The sequence below is a fragment of the Vipera berus genome, assembly GCF_964194415.1.
Source record: "Vipera berus genome assembly, chromosome: 1".
Lineage (NCBI taxonomy): Eukaryota > Metazoa > Chordata > Lepidosauria > Squamata > Viperidae > Vipera > Vipera berus.
Genome location: NC_138202.1, coordinates 84,822,394 through 84,843,137, shown reverse-complemented (window position 1 = coordinate 84,843,137; position 20,744 = coordinate 84,822,394). Strand labels below are relative to the sequence as shown.

General features: G+C 38.9%; 1 protein-coding gene across 1 annotated transcript in view; it reads right to left on the bottom strand.

Annotated features, from left to right (window-relative positions):
* The window catches only part of SLC1A2 (solute carrier family 1 member 2), a gene marked incomplete at its 3' end in the record, with an annotated part of 32,423 nt that extends 27,463 nt beyond the window's left edge, over positions 1 to 4,960 (bottom strand). Inside the window, exons 1-2 of the mRNA XM_081320271.1 lie at positions 4,825 to 4,960; positions 1,394 to 1,546 (exon numbers count right to left, since the gene is read on the bottom strand). Coding sequence (XP_081176397.1) covers positions 1,394 to 1,546; positions 4,825 to 4,954 — 283 coding nt within the window. The 5' untranslated portion in view covers positions 4,955 to 4,960. The remainder of the gene's footprint in view (positions 1 to 1,393; positions 1,547 to 4,824) is intronic.
* Between the last annotated feature and the right edge of the window lie 15,784 nt (positions 4,961 to 20,744).

Sequence of the window (20,744 nt, the reverse complement as noted above, 5' to 3'; positions counted from 1 at the left end):
GGTACAGGTATGTAGGTCTTGGCGTATTCAGGTCTTTTCCCGTGTAAGATTGAGAGTGTCTTGGCGACGTTTTGACGAGGTCCCACTTGTCATCTTCAGGCTGGTGTCTTCGGCTTCGTGCTTTGCACAAGCACGAAGCTGAAGACACCAGCCTGAAGATGACGAGTGAGACCTCGTCGAAACGTCGCCAAGACACTCTCAATCTTACATGGGAAAAGACCCGAATACGCCAAGACCTACACACACACACACACACACACACACACACACACACACGTGTGTGTGTGTGTGTGTGTGCTTTATTTTGATACAGAAAGTCATCATGGATAAATATGTACAATAATTAATTTTAGATACCTATAAATCTCTAAGGTATCATAAATGATTGATGTATATTGATGAGTATATAGATCGATCAGTTAAATTATAATCAAAATAACATAATAAGAGAGCTGGAAGGGACCTTGGAGGTCTTCTAATCCAACCCCCTGCTGAAGCTGGAAACCTTATACTATTCTAGACAAATGGCTGTCCAATCTCTTCTTAAAAACCTCTAGTGTTGTAGCACCCACAACTTCTGGAGGCAAGTCGTTCCACTGATTAATTCATCCTCCATGGTTTATAAGAAACCTGTGTATATTCATCAGTAATCAGTCTCACTGTATTTAGTGAGAAACACTTCTAAATAAATGCCTATAGTTTTGTGGACTTACATTTTTTTATTTATATATACCTGGAACATTGATTTACACAAGTTCTTTTTGTACAATGTGATATCTTCTATTTGAGGTGCTTTGTTTGATCGCAGCCCTGAAGTAGACCTACCATTATATGCATTACAAATATTCAGAAGATCACTAGATGTCAGCAAGGACACATTGAAACTTCAAACTCTTTGCTCCTATCCAGTGGTCATCCAGATAGATGTTTGTGGCCTAGATATTGTAGTCCTCCTAAGGTCATGATACCTTCTGATAATCTCAGATTAATAGAGGCAATTTCACTTTAATTCTATGTCATTAGAGTCATCAATAATTGAACTCAAAAGGAATCTCTGTGTTTGAACAGAGAGAAGAACATCAGAGAAAGGAATAGTGAGGAAATAATATCACTCAATGGTATTAAAAATTAAAAACTAACATCCTAATTCTTATTAATGAATTGCCATTCACTGTCTCAGCATTCTACATAGTACCGATCATGAGAAATAAAGTATCATTTGTTTTTATAAACATAAGTATAAAGTACTGATTAACATTACTGATTCTGATATGAAAGATATGCTAGTAATGAATTATGGAGAAAAATTATTACATTCCAAAGAGCTATCAGCATTATCCTATAGGCCTTTATTTATCACAGGACATAAAATTCCAATTGTTCATAATCTCACCTGTGATTAAACTTGAGATAATTAAAGGGAGGATCAACATTTTCAACATCCGCATCAAAATATCTCCAGGGAAGGCTATCAACATGATGACATCAGGATTAATAGGAGCTGCCATGCGAAGGAGCATTCCACATAATGCCCCCATAATGACACCTTGAATGTACCGAAAGAAATAATAGGAAAGAAGTTTTAGGAGAAAATAATCTGAATAATTATATGAGTCTTTACCCATCATTTTGTGGAATTATCTTGCAGTTTTCCAACAAGGAAGATAAAGATACCATAACCAGTCAACAGTTCTCAATTTTGGTAAATAAGGTTGGGGCCTTACTGATGAGCTCAGCAAAATACAAAAACTTATATCTTGCACTATCTACTCCTCTGATTTTGGGGAGGGGAATGAGTTGAATACTGCTGCTCAAAGAGCTTGGGATGCCTATAAAGATATAATGCCTGGTTCCCACCTACCAACAGGAAAGGCACTGCTAATTGGTCAAATCTATCTCTCTCTCTCTCTCTCTTTCTCTCTCTCTAACACACACACACACACACAATTTCCCATTAATAGCTAAATGACAATCTGTATTAACTGTCTCTTTGTGGAAAAGGAAAAAAAATGGGGTGACCTATAAACCCCTGTCATTTGGCTGTCGCAATTAGTCATATTTAAAAAGAGTAAAACATTCTGAAAACAAACTTTGGGGGAAAAATATTGCACCTGCAATCTTTCTTCCTTTGGCAATACAGTAACTGCTGCAATGAAACTATTAAAAGATGTTCTGTGCTTTATTGTTATTGAGCATACTTGTTGGAGATCAACCTGGGAAAGGCTTTCAATCATCTTGCCACAGTCAATCAGAGCCAAATGCCCATGTAAACATAAACTCAGTTTCCGAAATCTTTAATAGCAGGGAGACATTCAAAGTATTTGCATAGCTTTTTCAACAAACAGCACAGCTATCCATTCAGGCCGAAGTGAATAAAGAAAGGCTTTGTGAAGGCTACAGATTTGGCTCTTCCTCTCACAGTACTGTAATTTTTTTTTTTTTAGTTAACTCTGGGCAGGAAGCCAAGGAACGACACTAAAATGTCAAAACTATTCCATATTTCGAAGCTGCTATACCCAGAAGGCAACTGAGAAAAGTAGATCACTGTATCGCTTGGTCTAGTCTCTGAGAGTGCACGGCAAAAGAGAAAGCTAAAAACCATCAGCCTTCTTCTGGCAGGAAACACGAAGAACATGGATCCCCACCTACTCGTCTAACTTTTCTTCTTTTCTTTTCCTTCACAGTGCTAATAAATGCATTGCTTTTTTCTCTCTTATGAATCGACAGATATTTTATTCTAACAGAAGCTATTGAACATAGATTGTGGCACTTTGGATAGTTCTCCAATAGGTTACTTTCCAGAGGTTTGAGGATAATAACAGCTGGAATTCATAGTCAACAGGAAATTCTGGGAGTTGTGGTCCTAACACATCTGGAAGGCACCCAGGGGGAAATCTAGATTATAAGCTTCTTTGAAATAATGACCAGAAGACAGAGATTTAAATTAATGGCAGAAAGTGAATTTCTCCTGCATTTTTTTTACCCTGGCAATTCTCATTCAGTCGGAAGAAAGAGTATTTGCTTTAGAAATTTTCTCAAAAAAGGAGAACTTTTTGGAGAAATTATTTTCAAGGCTGATGTACTTGTTACAATGTAGGCAAGTAATGTAATAAACATTGTAGGATTATCATCCCTGCAACATTCTTCAGTATCCATGCTACTTATGCTTCTAATTGCAGACATTGTGGTAGGAGAGCCATGTTATGGTTATGGTAGCCAAAAATCCAAAGGAGTCTGGCAGCATCTTTTCAGACAAACACATATTATTAAAAGACTTAAGCTTTAAGCAGGTACAATTCACAGATTTGTATGTCCTTTAATAGGGGGCATGGTAGCTCAGCAGTTAAGAGGCTGAGTTTATCGACTGGAAAACTGACAGCCCAGGTTTGAGACCCGAGCACCACATGATGGGGTGAGCTCTCATCTTCACCAACCTAGCAATTCAAAGCATGCAAATATGAGTAGATAAATAGGTACCACTTCAGTGGGAAGCTAACAGCATTCCATGACATCATGCTGGCCACATGACTGCAGAAATGTCCTTGGACAGTGATGGCTCAATGGTCTTGAAACAGAGATGAGGACCACCCCCTATAGTCAGCAACAACTAGCGGAGTAAAATCCACAGGGACTCCCTTTTGTTTATGTCCTTTAGTAAAATAGCCTCATCTGAAAAGGTGCTATCAAACTCCTATGGATTTCATGCTTTAAATAAATCTCAAAAAGATCACAAAGAAGTTCTTTCCTTTAATCTTTTTTTCCAATATGATGTGCTACTCTCACTTCTGATTGTGAGATTTGTGTTTTAGAAAGTACTGTGTAGAATTTTCCCTCCCCTGAAGAAGTTTCATGCAGCCAATTGTTCCAAACCCAAATTTGCTGAAGAATTTTAAAAAGTAGTTTGTGTCCAGCTGTAATCCCCATTCAGACCTCTACTCTACCTTTTCAAGATTAACAAATAAGTCCTTGATGTTTAGAAAGCAGTTGTGTCTGGGGAAAAACAAGCACATTCCACTAACATGGTACGTATTTACAGTATATGTTTCTTTTTCTATACTTTTCTAATTTTCTCATTATGTGGTCTAGTGGAATTTATTGTGATTTGATCCTGAATCATGCACTGAGTAAGCTGTATATAAATTGAATAAACAAATAAAGTAAGTAACTAAATTATGGTTCTTGGCAACTTCATGAAATTTGATAGTTTACAGTATGATTTATATAAGGATGTTTTATATTTTGAATCACTTATGATCATACCTTTGGAACAAATGTATTCTCTTGTTGCAATCATCTTATCTATATACAGGTACTCCTCATTAGCAAGCGCCTCAGACAGCAACCACTTACAAATATGATGGAAATGAACAATATTAATAGTACAGGCAATCTTTGGTTAACTACAGTAAATAAGGACTGGAATTTCAGTGCATTCTGTTTTGTAAGACTGTATTATGATAACTTTATAATAAGAGTAGTATTGGTCTGCATGACTTTAGTTTCCTAGTCTGGTCTACTCTGACTGGCTGACAAAGAGAGAAAGGAAAGTAGAAGTAAAATAGGGAAGCTAACTGAATCTAAAATATATGTTCTTAGACTTAGTAACAATATACAAGCAAACTAAGGGTGTGTCAGAGGAGTCATGGGAAAGATGGTGCTCAACATGAAAGAGGCATCACAAGTGTTTTGGGTAGAGTTCTAAGCATAGTGAAGGGGAGAAAGCAGAAGTGTAGATCAGATAGGGAGATATCTTGGGATATCAGAACATGGCATATTAATCCATTAATTAATTAGTCCAATACATTATTTCTCAGGTTGACTTACCAAATACAGTAAGTGAAAGGAGCAGATTTTTTCTGAGTGAAAGACAGAGTCGTACACAGAGGTTCTTCGGTTTATGTTCCACTGGGCTCATATGGCTTTCATGCATTCGTACTTCTACCTGCTTTGGCATATTGTTGGCACTAGAAGAAAAATAAAATTAAGATATTTCAATGTGAAAACCTGCAAGATATTCTACTAAGAAAAAAATGGAAGAAGTTCATTTACTGTGTTGTACAATAGGTGATTTCACGATTACTGGAAAGGTCTGAAATTACAGTCAGAGGTTCCCCTCTTTCAAGAATAATAGGGATGTTGTAATGGATATAATACTATATTCACATCAGGAGCACCAAAGCACTACTGGATTGAAAGGATTGAACAGTGACATCAGCATTCCCAGGGGCCACCCAGTTGGAGGCTCCTGTCATGTCCCCATTAACTTGGCCACCAAAGTGGTACCAATCTATCTATTCACAGTCACCCACTGTTGAACTGCTGGGTCAGCAGGAGCTAGAGCATGTGACGGGAACTCACCCCATCCCACAGCAGCAACTGGGTCTCAAACGTGAGCCTGCCAATTGTCAGCCCAGTGTCCTAACATTGTGAGCCACTGCACTCCTTTTAATGGATGTAGTGATAATAATAGACAATGTGCCTAGCATGACTAGATTCTATACAGTTTAGTCCTACTCGCACATTTACAACATTGTTGTCTAAAACAAAAAAATCAGCAGAATAAAAAGAAAAGGAAATGAAGACATTAGAGATGAAATTAAATGCTGACTGACATATGACTGGAAATGCCAGTTGAAAAGATAGATTCTTAAGAGTCGTAAAGAGCCATATCAAGTCTTGAGTCCAACATTCTGATTAATGCTGGAATCCAAATTAAATTACCCCAGAGAAATAAATGTCAAACCTCTCTGCTTGTTATCAGATTTTTACAGGCATGAATATGCACTCGCTTAACATTGGTGAGGAAAGTTTAAAACAATTAACAGAGAGAAATGAAAAGACTGGTGCAGTCCACAATGGTGCTCTTTCTCGTTTTCCCACCTTCTTAGCAATTTTAATTTAGCCATCATACTGAAGGAAAATCTTCATGCCTGAGGGATCCAGAGGCTGGCTTTAAAGTAACCGTCTAGTTGTTTCCTTGACAATCTGATCAGCAGTCTCCTTTCTCTTTTTTCTCTCTTCTCTTAGCTTGAATGCCATCTGCTTCATAACAGCTGTTGTCCCAAAACAATAATGAGGGCAAAAACTCACTAATCAGCTTCAAAACCTTTTAATGAGCCTCAAAATAGAAATTGTACCTGCATGCGAGATATATTGCTTCATGATAGGTCAGCTCAAACATTTTGCTCCCTGCAGTGAAGTTGTAAATGGTGCCCTCTTCATTCCTCAACGTCAAGGGACACATTATCCCTGGCCAACCAAGATACAGGTTGTCCTTGACTTATAACCATTATGGACCCTGCCCAGTTTGGTTGTAAGTCATGATATTAATAAAGCAGATTATCACATGATCAACCTGATTTTACCACCATTTTTTGCTGTGATCATTAAGTGAGTCACCATGGTTGTTAAATGAATCCATGGTCAATAAGCGAACCCATTATTGTCTGTGGGACATTCTTGCCAAAACCAAAAGTAAATGCCCATTTTTGGCAAAAACACCGTAAATTGTGATTATGTGAATGGCCATAAATAAAGGCTGGTTTCAAGCACCTAAAATTTGGTCATATGACAGCTGTGGTGGGGGCAGTTATTGGAACTTAGAAATTGGGTCATAAAATACCTTTTTAAATGGTTGTTAAGCAACTGGTCATTAATTCAAGGAATACCTATATTTTGGTGCCTAAAGCAGGAAGAGGAACTGACTGAAGCATCCACCTCATTCTGCTTACTGCTATGGCCAACTCTTTTGTGGGATAATGCCAGCATTAATTTTAGAGATACAATTTTCTTATTAACTCTACTTCTAAACAAATATTTTTATTTTTTTTTTAAATAAAATTTGTATGTGCAATTTACAAACATAAAAAAATACAATGATGACAATACGACATTAGTTATAATAATAAATAGAAAAGAACAGAAAATGCAGTGCTCCACCTTCTTATTTCTCCAATATAAGAACATTTCCAAAAATCAACAGAGAACACATCTCTTAAAAATACTCTTTAACATCAACTTTCTTCCATCTATATCATGGTTGTCGAACTCGCCGTGTCATGTGACGTGTCACGACATATTGCAACTTTTTTCGCATTGCTGGAACTGGGGTGGGCATGGTCTCTGCATGATGCAACTGGCCCACGGGCCGTCAGTTTCACACCCCTGATCTATATAATTTTCTTAGCTGATCTCTGGGGCTTGGAAGGATCAGAGTTATAAAAATTATATTAAAAAGTGATTAAATCTTTCCTGATAATAGGTTTTCTGTAACTAGTATCCAAAATATTTTTTTTTAGTAGAAGCCATTCATTCATACAGAATTTACAGCCTCTGTGTTTATATGAGTGTATGTTTGTGTGTGTGTGTGTGTGTTAAATATGCCCTATATAGCTTCATAACATGAAAGAGAGCCCAGTAACAGTGATATTGAGGCCATATTTCTTAAAGAACTATGAAGTATTTCCTTGTGGAATAACCACTGATACAAATTTGGACATGCTATGTTTAAGTAAGCAAAGTAAAACCAAATCATAGATACAATTTAAGATATATTCCTTAACCCCACTCTAAGTTTAGATCACACATGAACCCAATTACAAAGAGGCTTAATATGTCATGCGAATTAGCTCAGTGTTTGACACAGAAATCTATGTGATGAAAACCAAATCTACACCATCTTTCTCTGTCATTAAAGAGAAAATGAATCTTGACTCTTCCAGATTCTTCACAAGAAAACTTTAGTCTAAACAAAAATGCAAGATGTTTCAAATGAACAGCCCAGTTGAGAGCACCGATGAATAACCAAGCTCAGTGACTCCATATGTCCCACTGAAATTAAGCAGCATCTTCTTTTAATTTTGCTAATATAATTTGCAACAAAACCCTCCTTATCTATTTCATATTAAATAATTCGATCAGCCTGCACTATACTTCCAAGTGAAGTAAACTTTCATGAGTAACAGCATTTACATGTTTTTTGGAAGCAGATGGGAAGGCTTTCTTTACCCTTGAAAGCCAAAATGTGCACTTGAGCAGCCCCTTCCTATTCTCTTGCTTCATATGTCACTGTAATTTTTGCTGTATTAAAATCAACGCCCTACTCCACCCAATGAGAACTATGGAAAAATTCAAAATACTGAAATAGGTATTGACCTATTATTTTAGCTAATTTATAATTAGTTAAATAAACAATAATAAAACTAGATTATTATAGCCATGGTTTCATAGTGGTTAGAATGCAGTATTGCAGGCAAACTCTGCCCACAGCCAGGAGTTCGATCCTGACTGGCTCAAGGTTGATTCAGCCTTCTATCCTTCCGAGGTTGGTAAAAGGAGGAGCCAGATTGTTGGGGGCAATAGGCTGACTTTGTAAACCGCTTAGAGAGGGCTGTAAAACACTCCTTTAAATTTCTGGGAGTCTACCTCTGTGAAGATCTGACCTGGAAAGTTAACACAACTTAGGTGGCTAGAAAGGCCCAACAGAGGCTTCACTTTCTTAGGGTCTTGCGGAAGAACAGGGTAGAACAACAGCTAATGACCCTCTTTTACCGGTCTACTATAGAGAGCATCCTCTCGTATGGTATTGTGGTTTGGTATGCTGGTCTGACAGCTGCGGATAGGAGAGTATTACAGAGGGTAGTGAGCACAGCACAAGACATTGTGGGCTGTTCCCTGACACCACTGGATGACATCGCCAGGGCTCGTTGCCTTGGAAGAGTGAGGAAGATTCTCAGGGATGACTCACACCCTGGACGGTATCTCTTTACTCTCCTACCATCTGGTAGGAGATATAGGAATATAGCCAGCCGTACCAACAGGCTGAAAAATAGCTTTTATCCGTGGGCTGTTAGGCTTTTAAATGGGACATAATCTTATGCAGAATTGACTTGGGAGGCCGGTGTGTGGTGTAGTTGGTTCACATAGTGTGGTGGGATGGAGGGTTTGTTGTCACTGTGTGTTGGGGGGAGAGAGCACGGGGGGAGGCTCAGCTAATCTCAATGTACACATGTTGTACTTTGACAATAAAGGTTTATTATTATTATATAAGTTTAAATGCTATTGGTATTGCTATATCTCCTGGGATGAAGTTTTAATTCATCCAATCGTTTAAGTACCAATTAATATAAGTTAATAGAGAGGTTCTCTCCATTCACGGGGCCTAGGAATATTGCTTGAACAGAAGTAATCTAAAAGTAGGACCTGACTCCCTTACCCAAAAAGCCTATAGGTGGTCTTCATTTAGTAATCACTGATTCATCCCCCTTCAAAATTATGAGTAGTAGTACTTATGACTAGTTCTCATTCTTATGACAGTCACAGTATCCTGCAGTCATGTGATTGCCATTTGCGACCTTCTTTGCTTTCTTCCTACAAGCAAACTCAATGGGAAAGTCAGTAGGAGGATGCAAATGGCTATCATGTGACATTTGCACTTAACGATGTCACTAGTTTACTGGCAACTGGAAATGCCAGAATTTCTGTTGTTAAGTCGCATGGTCATGTGACACTGCACTTTATGACTACATTGTTTCCAGCATCAGCTACTGTCCTTAGTGCAGAATATCTGTATGAGAGGGCAGAACAGGTTTGAGAAGGAGACAGTTTCCCATTAAGGATATGAAGGTGAAGGAACTTTGTCAAGGATCTACAACAAAACATTTCTCAACATCTACGAGTGAGGCAGCTTCTGAGAAGCCTGGGCTTAGAAAACAAACTAAATAATATTTTGCATTAATTAGCTCCCTTTCATCAAGATTTTGTCTTAAAAGGCATCTGCTGCCAAAACAGCAAACATCGTTCTCACTGCACGTACAGTAATATTTTTTTACAGTTTTTAAACAATATTTTAAACTGTAGTTTAAAATATTTTAATTATTATTTTTCCTTGTTTTTATATAATTTGTAAGCAGCCCAGAGTAACCTGGAGTAACCCTCAGGGAAGGTGGGGGGCATAAATATTTAATAAGTAATAAATACAGTTTGCCAACGGCACCATTGGACTTTTAAACTGTACCAAATGAACCATAATAAATAATGAATATAGCAGAAGGTCTAATATATCCAGCATGAAAAGTAGACATTTGAGTTTTTAATGTTATTAGGGCTCAGGTTCTTTGACAAAGTGATTGGTGGGATTGAAGCACCGGTCTAATATCAGTCCAAACCAAGAAATGACCCAGTGAAATACAATCAATTTTAATCCTCTGTTTGGAATCTTGCCAAACTAAAGTTATAACCTACCTTATAACCTACAACCTACTAGATATATCCTGAGTGATTCCAGGGTGTGGCTTTCCTGAACCTCGTCATTACCCCATCCAGGTCAGGACTGTGCAGTGTCTTAATTCAGACTTCTCTTTGTGTTGCCAAACTCTCCCATATTGCTGCTCCAGGTGCACATGCCATCACATCTAGCTTATTACTGCAACACATAAATTGTACTCTCTTGCTTCCCTAACTTGGTAGAGAGATGCAGGCATTGTTACCATCTATGGGCCTCACCACTGTAATTTAGGGACAAGACAATGCATCCTTCCTAAGCCACCTGAAGTTCCACTTCCGAGCCGATAAAACCATTATATAAAAGTGAAAGTGTCTGCAGTTTTCTTTTTCATCTGATGAGTTTCTGAGGGCCTTCATTTCTTTTTCTGTTGTCCTTTTTTTGTCTTCTCCTCTGTACATATATTACCAAGATCTGATGAAAAGGGAAGAAGACAGCAGAGAGATCTAATTCATTTTCTCAATGACAGGGGTGAGATAGGGAATAATTTCCCATCATACAATTGATTCCAGAATGACAGAGCACTGTGAACAGGGATACCTAAATCTCAGGAAAGTTCAGCGTTCTGGTTTAGGGAGTTTATTATTAAGGAACTGATAATGTGGCTTTACTGTTTTTTTTAAAACATTTAAAAACATTTAGCTTCCTTTCAAAAATATATAAAGCAAAATGATTTATGTGTTAGACCAGGGCTTTTCAACCTTTTCACAGATTGTACCGCTTTTAGGATATGGCAATATTTGAGTACCACCAGTCACCTAGCAAGGGGTCAAAAACTTGATGACCCCAAAAAAAAGGAAAGAAAGAAAGAAAGAAAAAAGTGACAGAGCACAGGTAGTCCTCAACTTACAACAGTTCACTTAGTGACTGGTCAAAGTTACAACGGTACTAAAAAAAAGTGACTTATGACCATTTTTCACACTTATGACTGTTGCAGCATCTCCAGGGTCATGTGATTTACATTCGGATGCTTGGCAACTGATTCATATTTATGATGGTCAGAGTGTCCCAGGGTCATGTGATCCCCTTTTGCAACCTTCTGACAAAGTCAACGAGGAAGCCAGATTCACTTAACAACCGAGTTACTAATTAAACAACTGCAATGATTCACGAGAAATATGGCAAGAAAATTCATAAAGTTTTAAAAGAGCCTTGGTGGAGCAGTGGGCTAATGCCTCCTTAAGTAACACCAGCTGCCTGCAATTAGTGCAGGTTCGAGTCCCACCAGGCTCAAGGTTGACTCAGCCTTCCATCCTTCCGAGGTAGGTAAAATGAGGACCCAGATTGTTGGGGGCAATAAGCTGACTTTGTAATAATGCCGCTTGGGGTGTGTGTGAAAGCCCTAATAAGCAGGCATATACATAGAATGAAGGCTACTGCTAAGCTTGTAAGCCGCCCTGAGTCTTCGGAGAAGGGCGGGATATAAATGGAACTAAAAAAAAATTAAAAAAATAAAATGGGACAAAGCTCATTTAACAAATTTCTTACCTCTCCCTTCTTTCGTATCCTCCTATCTCTCCCCCTCCTTCTTTTATATTCTCTCTTCTCTCCTCCCTTCCTTCTTTTATATCCTCTTCTCTTTCCTTCTCCTCCTTTTCTCCTTTGCTGCACCTCCTGCTGATTTCTCTCCTTAAGGCTGTGTTTCTCCATCTCTCTTTTGCATTCCCCTTCTCTATCCCTCGTTGTCTTTTTTTCCCCTTTTCCTATCCTGCCAAAACCTGCTCCTTTTATAGCCTCTCCTCTATCTCCCTTCCTCCTTTTCTCTTCTGGGTGCACCGGAAGTGCCAATCCTGGGGCTTGTGTGGCATTGCCACCACTTTAGTTTATTCCCCTTCTCCGCTACATTTATCTAGGACGGTCACGTATCACCTGCCAGGTCCAAAGTACCACCAGTGATACACGTACCACCGGTTGAAAAGCCATGTGCTACACCCTTTCTCTCAGAAATACCTGTATTTTGCATTTTGCAAACTCCATTCATCCTTTTCCTTCCATCTATTTTTCCCAAAGTAAAGCATACACTTTGAAAAAAACACACACTCTATCTAAAGCTATAATATTCGTATTTATTATGTATCATGCCCAACTACACACGGCACAAGGCTTGCAGCTATAATGAACATCTATATTAAGACCATGATTTACAGGATGGTTGATAGAGAAAGACAGTGGATGTACTACAGCATTTAGGCTATAGTAATATGCCTCGAGATACTAAGCAGACCTCTTTCAAGCAAACATAGCTAGCATACCTTTGGGGAAAAAAGATCTGAACATTTGTCAGTTCATAATTAAAACAACATTAATTTGCTTTTGTAATTTGTTTCGTAGCATCCTTTGCCTTCCCCGTGGAAAGAAACTCTTTCTTTGATGCAGAACTTAGTGATATCTGATTAACTGCTACTGGCATTCAACTTGAATCTGAAATAATTAAAATCAGAAATCCCTATGTTCAGCCACACATATTTATAAGAATATTAAAAAATCCTATTACGTTTTGGAAAATATTGGGATCCACGAGTTGCAGCTTCATACTCTCTTCTGATTTCAATTAATTAGCTTCTCTGTTCCAGAAGCCATGTTACTTTCTAGATCTGAACCAACTACCATGTTTCCCTGAAAATAAGACCTGGTCTTTTTTTTTCCTGCAAAAGAGGCACCAGGTCTTATTTCCAGTGTGTGTGTGTCTTTTCCATAGTCTCACCACACGGCGGAGGCACCGACAGCCCTGCCCAGCCGGCCCATTTCTTCTGTGGCCGAAAGAAATGCCTTTGTAGATGAGAATGGACCTCCAAATTGATGCGTGCCGCACCCCCCCTCCCCCCCCCCCCCGCCTGCATTTTGCCATCAGAAGCCTTCTAGAAAAGCTTCTGCAGCAGTGAACCGAGCTATGGATTGACTCTGTAGCTCGGTTCTCAGCTGCAGAGGTCTTTCCAGAAGGCCTCTGATGGCAAAATGCAGCCCAGAGGGCAACGAAGTAGGCCAGTGAGGCAAGGCAGATGTCCATTCATGGGTGGCCTGGCTGCAATGTTAACTGGGTGCAGGGTGCGTGGGACACCTCCACTCTACCACCCATGCCCTAGCTTGATTTTTAGGCGTATGCCTCGCCCCAAAACTAGGGCTTATTTTGGGGGTAGGGCTTATATTAGGCCCACCCCCAAAATCAAGCTAGGGCTTATTTTCGGAGTAGGTTTTACTTTCTGGGAAACATGGTATAGCTGAATCTAGATCTAACTCAACTATAGCTTCCATTTCCTCAAGACTCCAACCAACATTTCAGAGGTCTATTTTGAATTTTGAGGTTGGGGGATAAAATATTCATTGTAGTTTATTGGTTTCACATACTTGCAAACATAAGTTTTGTAGAAAAGCAAAAACAAATTAAATTTGATCCTCCAAGGAAAGTGCACAGGAAGAAAAGTGGGCAGTAGTTATCTAGTCTTTTAAATCCTTTTTGTTTACATCAAGAAGAAACCGAGCAAACCTAGTTTGGTTCCCTGATAAGTCTCTTAATTGGATCCACTGAGAAAAATTCACAAAATAGGGAATAAAGAAAAAGAAGCAGCCTGTGAATTTGTGCCTGGTTTTTCTCCTGACAGAAAAATATGGGGAAACCAGAATTTCACCCTCTTCCTAATGAAGGGTAGAAAGGGACGAGTACAGCAAAACTATTAAATTAGCACCCCCTTGGTAGGATCTGGCAAGATGGCTGAGGCAGTTAAAAGAAGGAGGGATCAGTTAAAACCTCCCTGCTGTGAAAATCAGTATATTTCCAAACTCTGTAGAATGACAGCACTTCCAGCTGAAAATGGATTTGAGTAGAAGTAAAGTAACTCAACCCAGTTTCTCAAAGGAACAATAGTATGTGGCCACAGGAATGGAGCTAATCCAGTATTGGCACAATCGGCTCTTATTTATGCCGAACTTGCACAATAAAAGAACGAAAACCAGGCATTCTACAAAAAATAAATCCAGATTCATTATGACTAACATGTAAAAGCTCATAAATAATATTAATTATTCTGATTTGTTGATAACTAATTTTTAATTTCTTTACTGCTTTTTTTTCTACTCTCATTTGTACTCATTTCTTCTGAGTGAGGCCAGAATGCAAAAAAAAAAAAAAACATGGTCTCACTGTCACACATAAGAACATCAGCCTTCCAATTATTGACTGATCCGGTGAATTCAAAACATTTTGCCTATTTTTGTTTTTGGGAAGGAAAGAAAGGGATTTTTAGGCTCAAAATATTAGCCTTAAATCTTAGAGATTAAAGACACCCCTTGAAACCCCCATTCTTTGCCTAAAACATCTGCAATTGGATCACACCTGCTTCTTGCCTCACCCACATCTGGATGCAGCCTTCAGACTTGCACCCCACTTTGTACAGCTCTCACGCCAAAGTTATGCTCTCCAATGCCAAGGAATCTCTCTGAGGTCATTTTTAGCAGAGTGCTTGTTCTACATTTATTTCTGCTGCTGCAGAAAGTAAAGAATATCTTTAATCCCCTGAAAAATGTAGCAGAACTCAAGGCTTTGGGATTTGCTTCTCTTTTCTAAATCTAAACTTAGTTGGAACCCATCACACAAAATGCTAACAGATGGCAGCAACCATCACCTATAATAGTACCCACGGGCTTCCTCTCACATTACTTACTGATTCTTGTAAGCCATGCAATCAAAGTGAGAAATTATTTTGAAAAGAAAAAAAAGTGAAAAGGCAGGACTGTTGGATTAAAATGTAATTACCACATACAAGAATCTATCTAAATCATGAGTTTGAATTTAAAAGAGATTTTATGTACTCTCAAGATCATAAAAGACAACTTTCTACACTCAGAGAAAAACATGATAGCTGTACCGTATCTGAACTGTTGTGTAACCACAGCTGGAGGGAAGGCTTTACCCTAAGCATTTACATATAGTAGTTGATTTTTAGGCTGTAATAAAATAAAACCAATAGTTTTTTTTTATCAAAAGCTTTTAAGCTTTTCAAGCCTCTTACTATGTATGTATGTATGTATATATGTGCACTTGGCTTACTTTCTCCCTATTTTTGTAAAGTACTTCACTGGCATTGAATCAGATCACCCAAACTTTCTTTTTTGTTTTTTTTTAAATAAAACATTGGAAGAATTTGAGAACACTGCAGAAAGAAGCTTGTAGTCACATCCATCGTCTTTATTTCTTCAGAAGGGATAATTTAAGCAGGCCACTCTAGAGAAATCGACAATAACTGTAGCTTTGCTCTACAATATATCCAAATACTTCTGAAATCTAAAAAAGAAGGAAAATACAAACAGAAGACCAAAAGAAAGAGAAAGGGAATGCATACACCAGCAGAGAAATAGCAGTGTGTGCAAAAAAAATAAGCAACTGGCTGGAGGCACTGAGATGATTGCCGGATTTAGTAAAGGACTGGATGAATGCCAAAAATACAGAAGTTGAACTTCAGTAAGATTAATCACAAGGTTACATGGTTCTTAGGCCCTAAGTCTTTGAAAAAGTACACAATCATTTTTACACTGCAGACTACATGAAGATTATGTGCAGTGCACTGGTGGCCTATTTATTTCCAGGCCCAATTCAACACTTGAAGTGCTCAAAAGTTGGAGCCTGTGACCATATTCTAGTAGCTGGGACCTAAATGCTCAAAAAGACTGCTTCCTCGCCCCACAACGCAGGAGCCTGCTTACATTTTAAATTCATCTATTGATCTTTTAATTCAGGGGTGACAAACTCAATTTCATTGAGGGCCGCATCAGCATTGCAGTTGCCCTCAGGGGGCTGGGTGGGTGTGGCCAGGGTGGGCGTGGCCTACTGGGTGGGCATGGCCAGCTCGACATCGTTCGCATCAAGGATGCCTATGGGGGCCTGGGCAGGAGTGGGACAGATCTGAGGGTCTCTGGCAGAAGGAGATGGGACCAGGGCAAGTGCCAAGGCAGTGGGGGCCGTTCCCTCACTGTTTCCAGGATGGCTTTGCAGGCCACATGAAACCACTTCGCGGGCCGGATCTGGCCCCCGGGCCTTGTGTTTGACATGTCTGTTTTAATTATTTTTATTTACATGTGCTAAGAACCTAAGAATGCCTCAAGGTCCGGTCCCCCCAAACCATGGACAGCCTAAAGAAATGTGGCAATTACTACTGAATCCTTTCTCCTCTCCCATCTACTTTTCACCTCACAGAAGGTGAACTGCTCTATTCAGACACAGCTTCATCGTCACTTGCCAAAGCACCAGAATGCAGAGTGCTGAAGATCTACAATTTAATTTGTTTTGCAAAATTGTTTCCCCCCTTGTTTTTTACTCAAGCAGCTTCAGTTGTCAGTTGCTAAAGGAAGTTTTAATTTTCTAGGTTTCCGTTTCTATCATGAAGTGAATACTGTATGTATGTGTGCGCGTGCGTATGTACATATATGCCTTAAACACATCTTTAAAAAGTAATAAACTGCAAAATGTCTTTTTAAGAGGAAAAAAGAATCCTTCCAATTCTTACTGTGTCCTTTAATAATTATGCATTATTGCAGAGAAGCACAGACGTAGAGTAGATGCAGTCCCACAAGCACCACCTTAGTGAAGGCAACCAGGGATTTCTCATGGTGAAATTATAACTATGTATTTTATGTATTTCCTTTATGACGAAAGGGGGAAAAAGTATCCACGAATAATGAGGGAGTATATTAGCTATTGTTAATTGGATTTTAGTTTATATGTAAATTAAGTAAAATCACAGCTAATTTTTATACAGTTCCATCTACTTTTCTTTTAATGTAGTCCAGACATGTCAAACACAAGGCCCGGGGGCCAGATCCGGCCCGCAAAGTGGTTTCATCCGGCCCACAAAGCCATCCTGGAAACAGTGAGGGAACAGCCCCCACTGCCTTGGCCCTGGCCCAGAGACCCTCCTCCTGCCAGAGACCCTCAGATCTGTCCCACTCCTGCCCAGGCCCCCATAGGCACCCTTGATGCGAATGATGTAGAGCTGGCCATGCTCACCCAGTAGGCCATATGCACTTTAGCCACGCCCACCCAGTAGGCCACGCCCACCCAGGCCACACCCACCCAGCCCCCTGAGGGCAACCGCAATGCTGATGCGGCCCTCAATGAAATTGAGTTTGACATCCCTGATGTAGTCCTTAACCAGTTCATGAAAATTCTTTCCTATCACAGAATCTTCCTGTATTCTGGTCATAGTTATGAAGAGGAAATAAATAAATAAATATCAACAGAAAGGGGTATCTTTTCTCCCTTCCCATCTGTTGTTTCATAAAGGACCCCTTTTTTTCCTAAGCCCTATCCTTTTCCTTCAAGCAAAGGTAAGTGCTCTATGAAAGTGAAAAAAGTTGCCTATATTTTTTTCAAAAAACCAACTCTATTTGATCTATTAAGTAAGAAAAGGAAAAGAAAAAGTGGTTGGGAAATATACTCAAGCCTACAGTTCTCAAACATCAATCAAAATCACTCCTACAGATGTTATTTGTCATTTCTTGAATTTATGTGTCAGTTTTATTTCTTGAGTATTTAAATGTGGCTATTGATTTTTTAAAAACACACAGGGGGAAAAAAATAACGAGGATCCACAGAGGTGAAAAAAAAATCCAATGCAAAGTAATGCTAAAATAATTAACAGAAAAAAAATTATGTATTTGATTTCTATAGATCTCCATCCCAATAAGTGACTCCTGTTAAAAAAGATATTCATTTATGCATTTTATGATGTCCAAAAGTACATACGCCTGCTACATTTTGAGCCCACTTCCAGCTGGTTATTTCTGAAAAGACGCCTACCTGTTCACTTATTTATTTACATATTTACATTCATTGCTTACAATATATCCGAAATCCAGAGAATTCTAGGCAGTGTACAGCAATACACAAAATAAAAAATAATTTTAAAAAACCCAAACTGAGTTATAGAGGTTGCATTTGACAGTGGACTACCCCCCACCATGGTCCCATGACCACATTTTGGCACTTTGCAAATGTCCTGCTTTTACTGTTACACAGTCACAAATGAAAAGTGATTAAAGAAAAAGATACCAAAGAGTTCAAAAGACACAAAGCAGACAAAATTTTCCAGGTAGGCAGGCAGTTAAAGTGGGGGATGGGGAAGAGAGGGGGAAGTTTTTATTACCTACAGAGAAACTGTGAGAAGAATGATTTGGCAAACAAGCTGGCGGATTATGGCTCATGAAGAAACAAACTGAACATAAATAAAACTACTTATCAGCTTGAGGCAGAGAAACTCAACATGGCCTTTTATAACTTTTTCTCTGTGCGTGGGCTCGTGAAAATCTAAAGCCAGAGGACCCAGGGAAGCTTCAGTGGACTCATTTAAGTCTGAATTAAATCCAACTGTACATGAAGATTAATACACAAAGGAGAAATGGATTTATGACCTCACAAGAGCAAAGCCATGGCTGCACTGTATTGTTATGACCCATTTTCTCTAAGTTCACGTTTCAGTAAACTATTCTGACAACGGAATTCCTGCACCTAGACCTATAGCATTCCTTTTTAATCCATGTAGAATTAAAGTCTTAATTCGAGTTGTTATGATTGATCCAATGTCTTCATGGATTAGCACATCTTCCTTTATCTCCCCTTCCTTTCGATGTCTACCACTATTTCTTTGCTAAATATAGCAGCTTATCTTGGATTCTTTATTACAGATTTATCCTGCATTTATCAAGCAATAGGATTTAATGTTAAATATAACAATGGAAGGAAGGAATAAAATACACTGTACGTGACACACCTACCATGTTAACTAAAGGTGACTCAAGGTTAGGCACTAGAAGTAAAAACACATGCCAGCCCCTCTCACCTCTTCCTATCAAAACAATTGTCCCAAATGAAACCTTTTAATGCAATTCACACTTCATGTGACCTTGAAAGGTAACGATCTAAGCCACTGGAGTGGCAGTACTGGATATTTCCCAGTAATAGCCTTGTGCTGATGAATTTATTTTCATCGCTTGCAAAGAACAATCCAGTTAAGAGTCACTTTGATAGAAATCGAGGCAAATGAAAACAACCTACCCTGTGGAGGTTGCAGGAGCCAATCATTTTGTTTTTTAAGGCTATGCTTAATCGTGAGTTGTTAAAAGCAGGATAGAAATCAAGTGTAGCATTACAGAATCTCTTGTGACATATTATTTTTGGTACTGAAGCTTAGCATGTGTGGCTTTATCCTTTTGACAGCTGTTTCTTGAAGCAAAATGAACGATCACAACATAGACTGATTTGATGAGTGAGTACATGCCATCTGGTATAATCAAAAAGGCTTTTTACACAGCGCACCTTAAAAACCAGTCCAATTTCTCTCTCTTTCTCTCTCTCCACACATGTACACTTGCAGCTATTTTAACAGCTGCACAACATTAAAATATAACTGGCAATGGATATTTTGCATACAGATGCATGCAGAGTTTTCAATACGCTTTCACATTAAGTATAAAGGGAGGAGATGAACAAAATACATGGTATATGAAACACCTACCATCTCAAGTAAAGGTGACTCAAGATCAGCCACAAGAAACAAGAATACATGCCAGACTCCTCCCATTTCGTCTATCAAAATGTACGTCCCAAATGAAATCTTTTAAGGAAATCCTGTTTCATGTAACCTTGAAAGGTAATGATTTGAGCAACTCAACTAGTAATACCAGCGCGGACCTCATCCGTCAAGGAATTCCAGCTGGTGGAATCTACAGAAGGGTCTTTTCTGCCATGGCTCCCGCCCTCTTGGACATCATGCTCCTCAAGGTGAGGAACGATCCCACCCTCTAGCCCAGGGGTAGACAACCTTGGCTCTTCATAAAAGAGCCAAGGTTGCCTATCCCTGCTCTAGGCCTTCTGAAAGAGCCTCAAAACCTGGCTCTGCCTATTGGCCTGGTGCCCCAATGTGGATGTTCCATGTTGGAGGTGGTTAGTGGACTCAGAAGAGGATCCCACCTCCATCCCTCAGCATTCTGGTTTTTATACATATTTAATCTCTGCCCATTTAATATTCAGTGTTTTGCATCTTTGTTTTTACAATGCTTGTAAGCTACGATCATATTAATTAATTAAATGACTTTGTACCAATGGATATCAGCTGGAGCACAAATTTCCCCAAGGCACAAAAGACTTACTTATTCATCTTAGCCTTTAACCAAATTAGCATATTTGTGGGAGGCACTCCTGCATTCATGATCCTCATCATGAATGCAGGAGAAAAGCAGATTAATTTTTTTTAAAAAAAAAGATTGAGAGGCATTTCTAATGAAACATGATATACAGCCTTACTCTATTTTCCTATACAGCACAGCAAACATAATATTTCAGAGAATATGCTGGTGTCCAATTATGAAGAAAAATCATGAGCTGGCCATTAACTGCACCTGGTGCTGCTAACATTTCTATTCCCGTGAACCAGAAAAAGGGACAGGAACACAGACTCCCCTCTATGAATTTGTT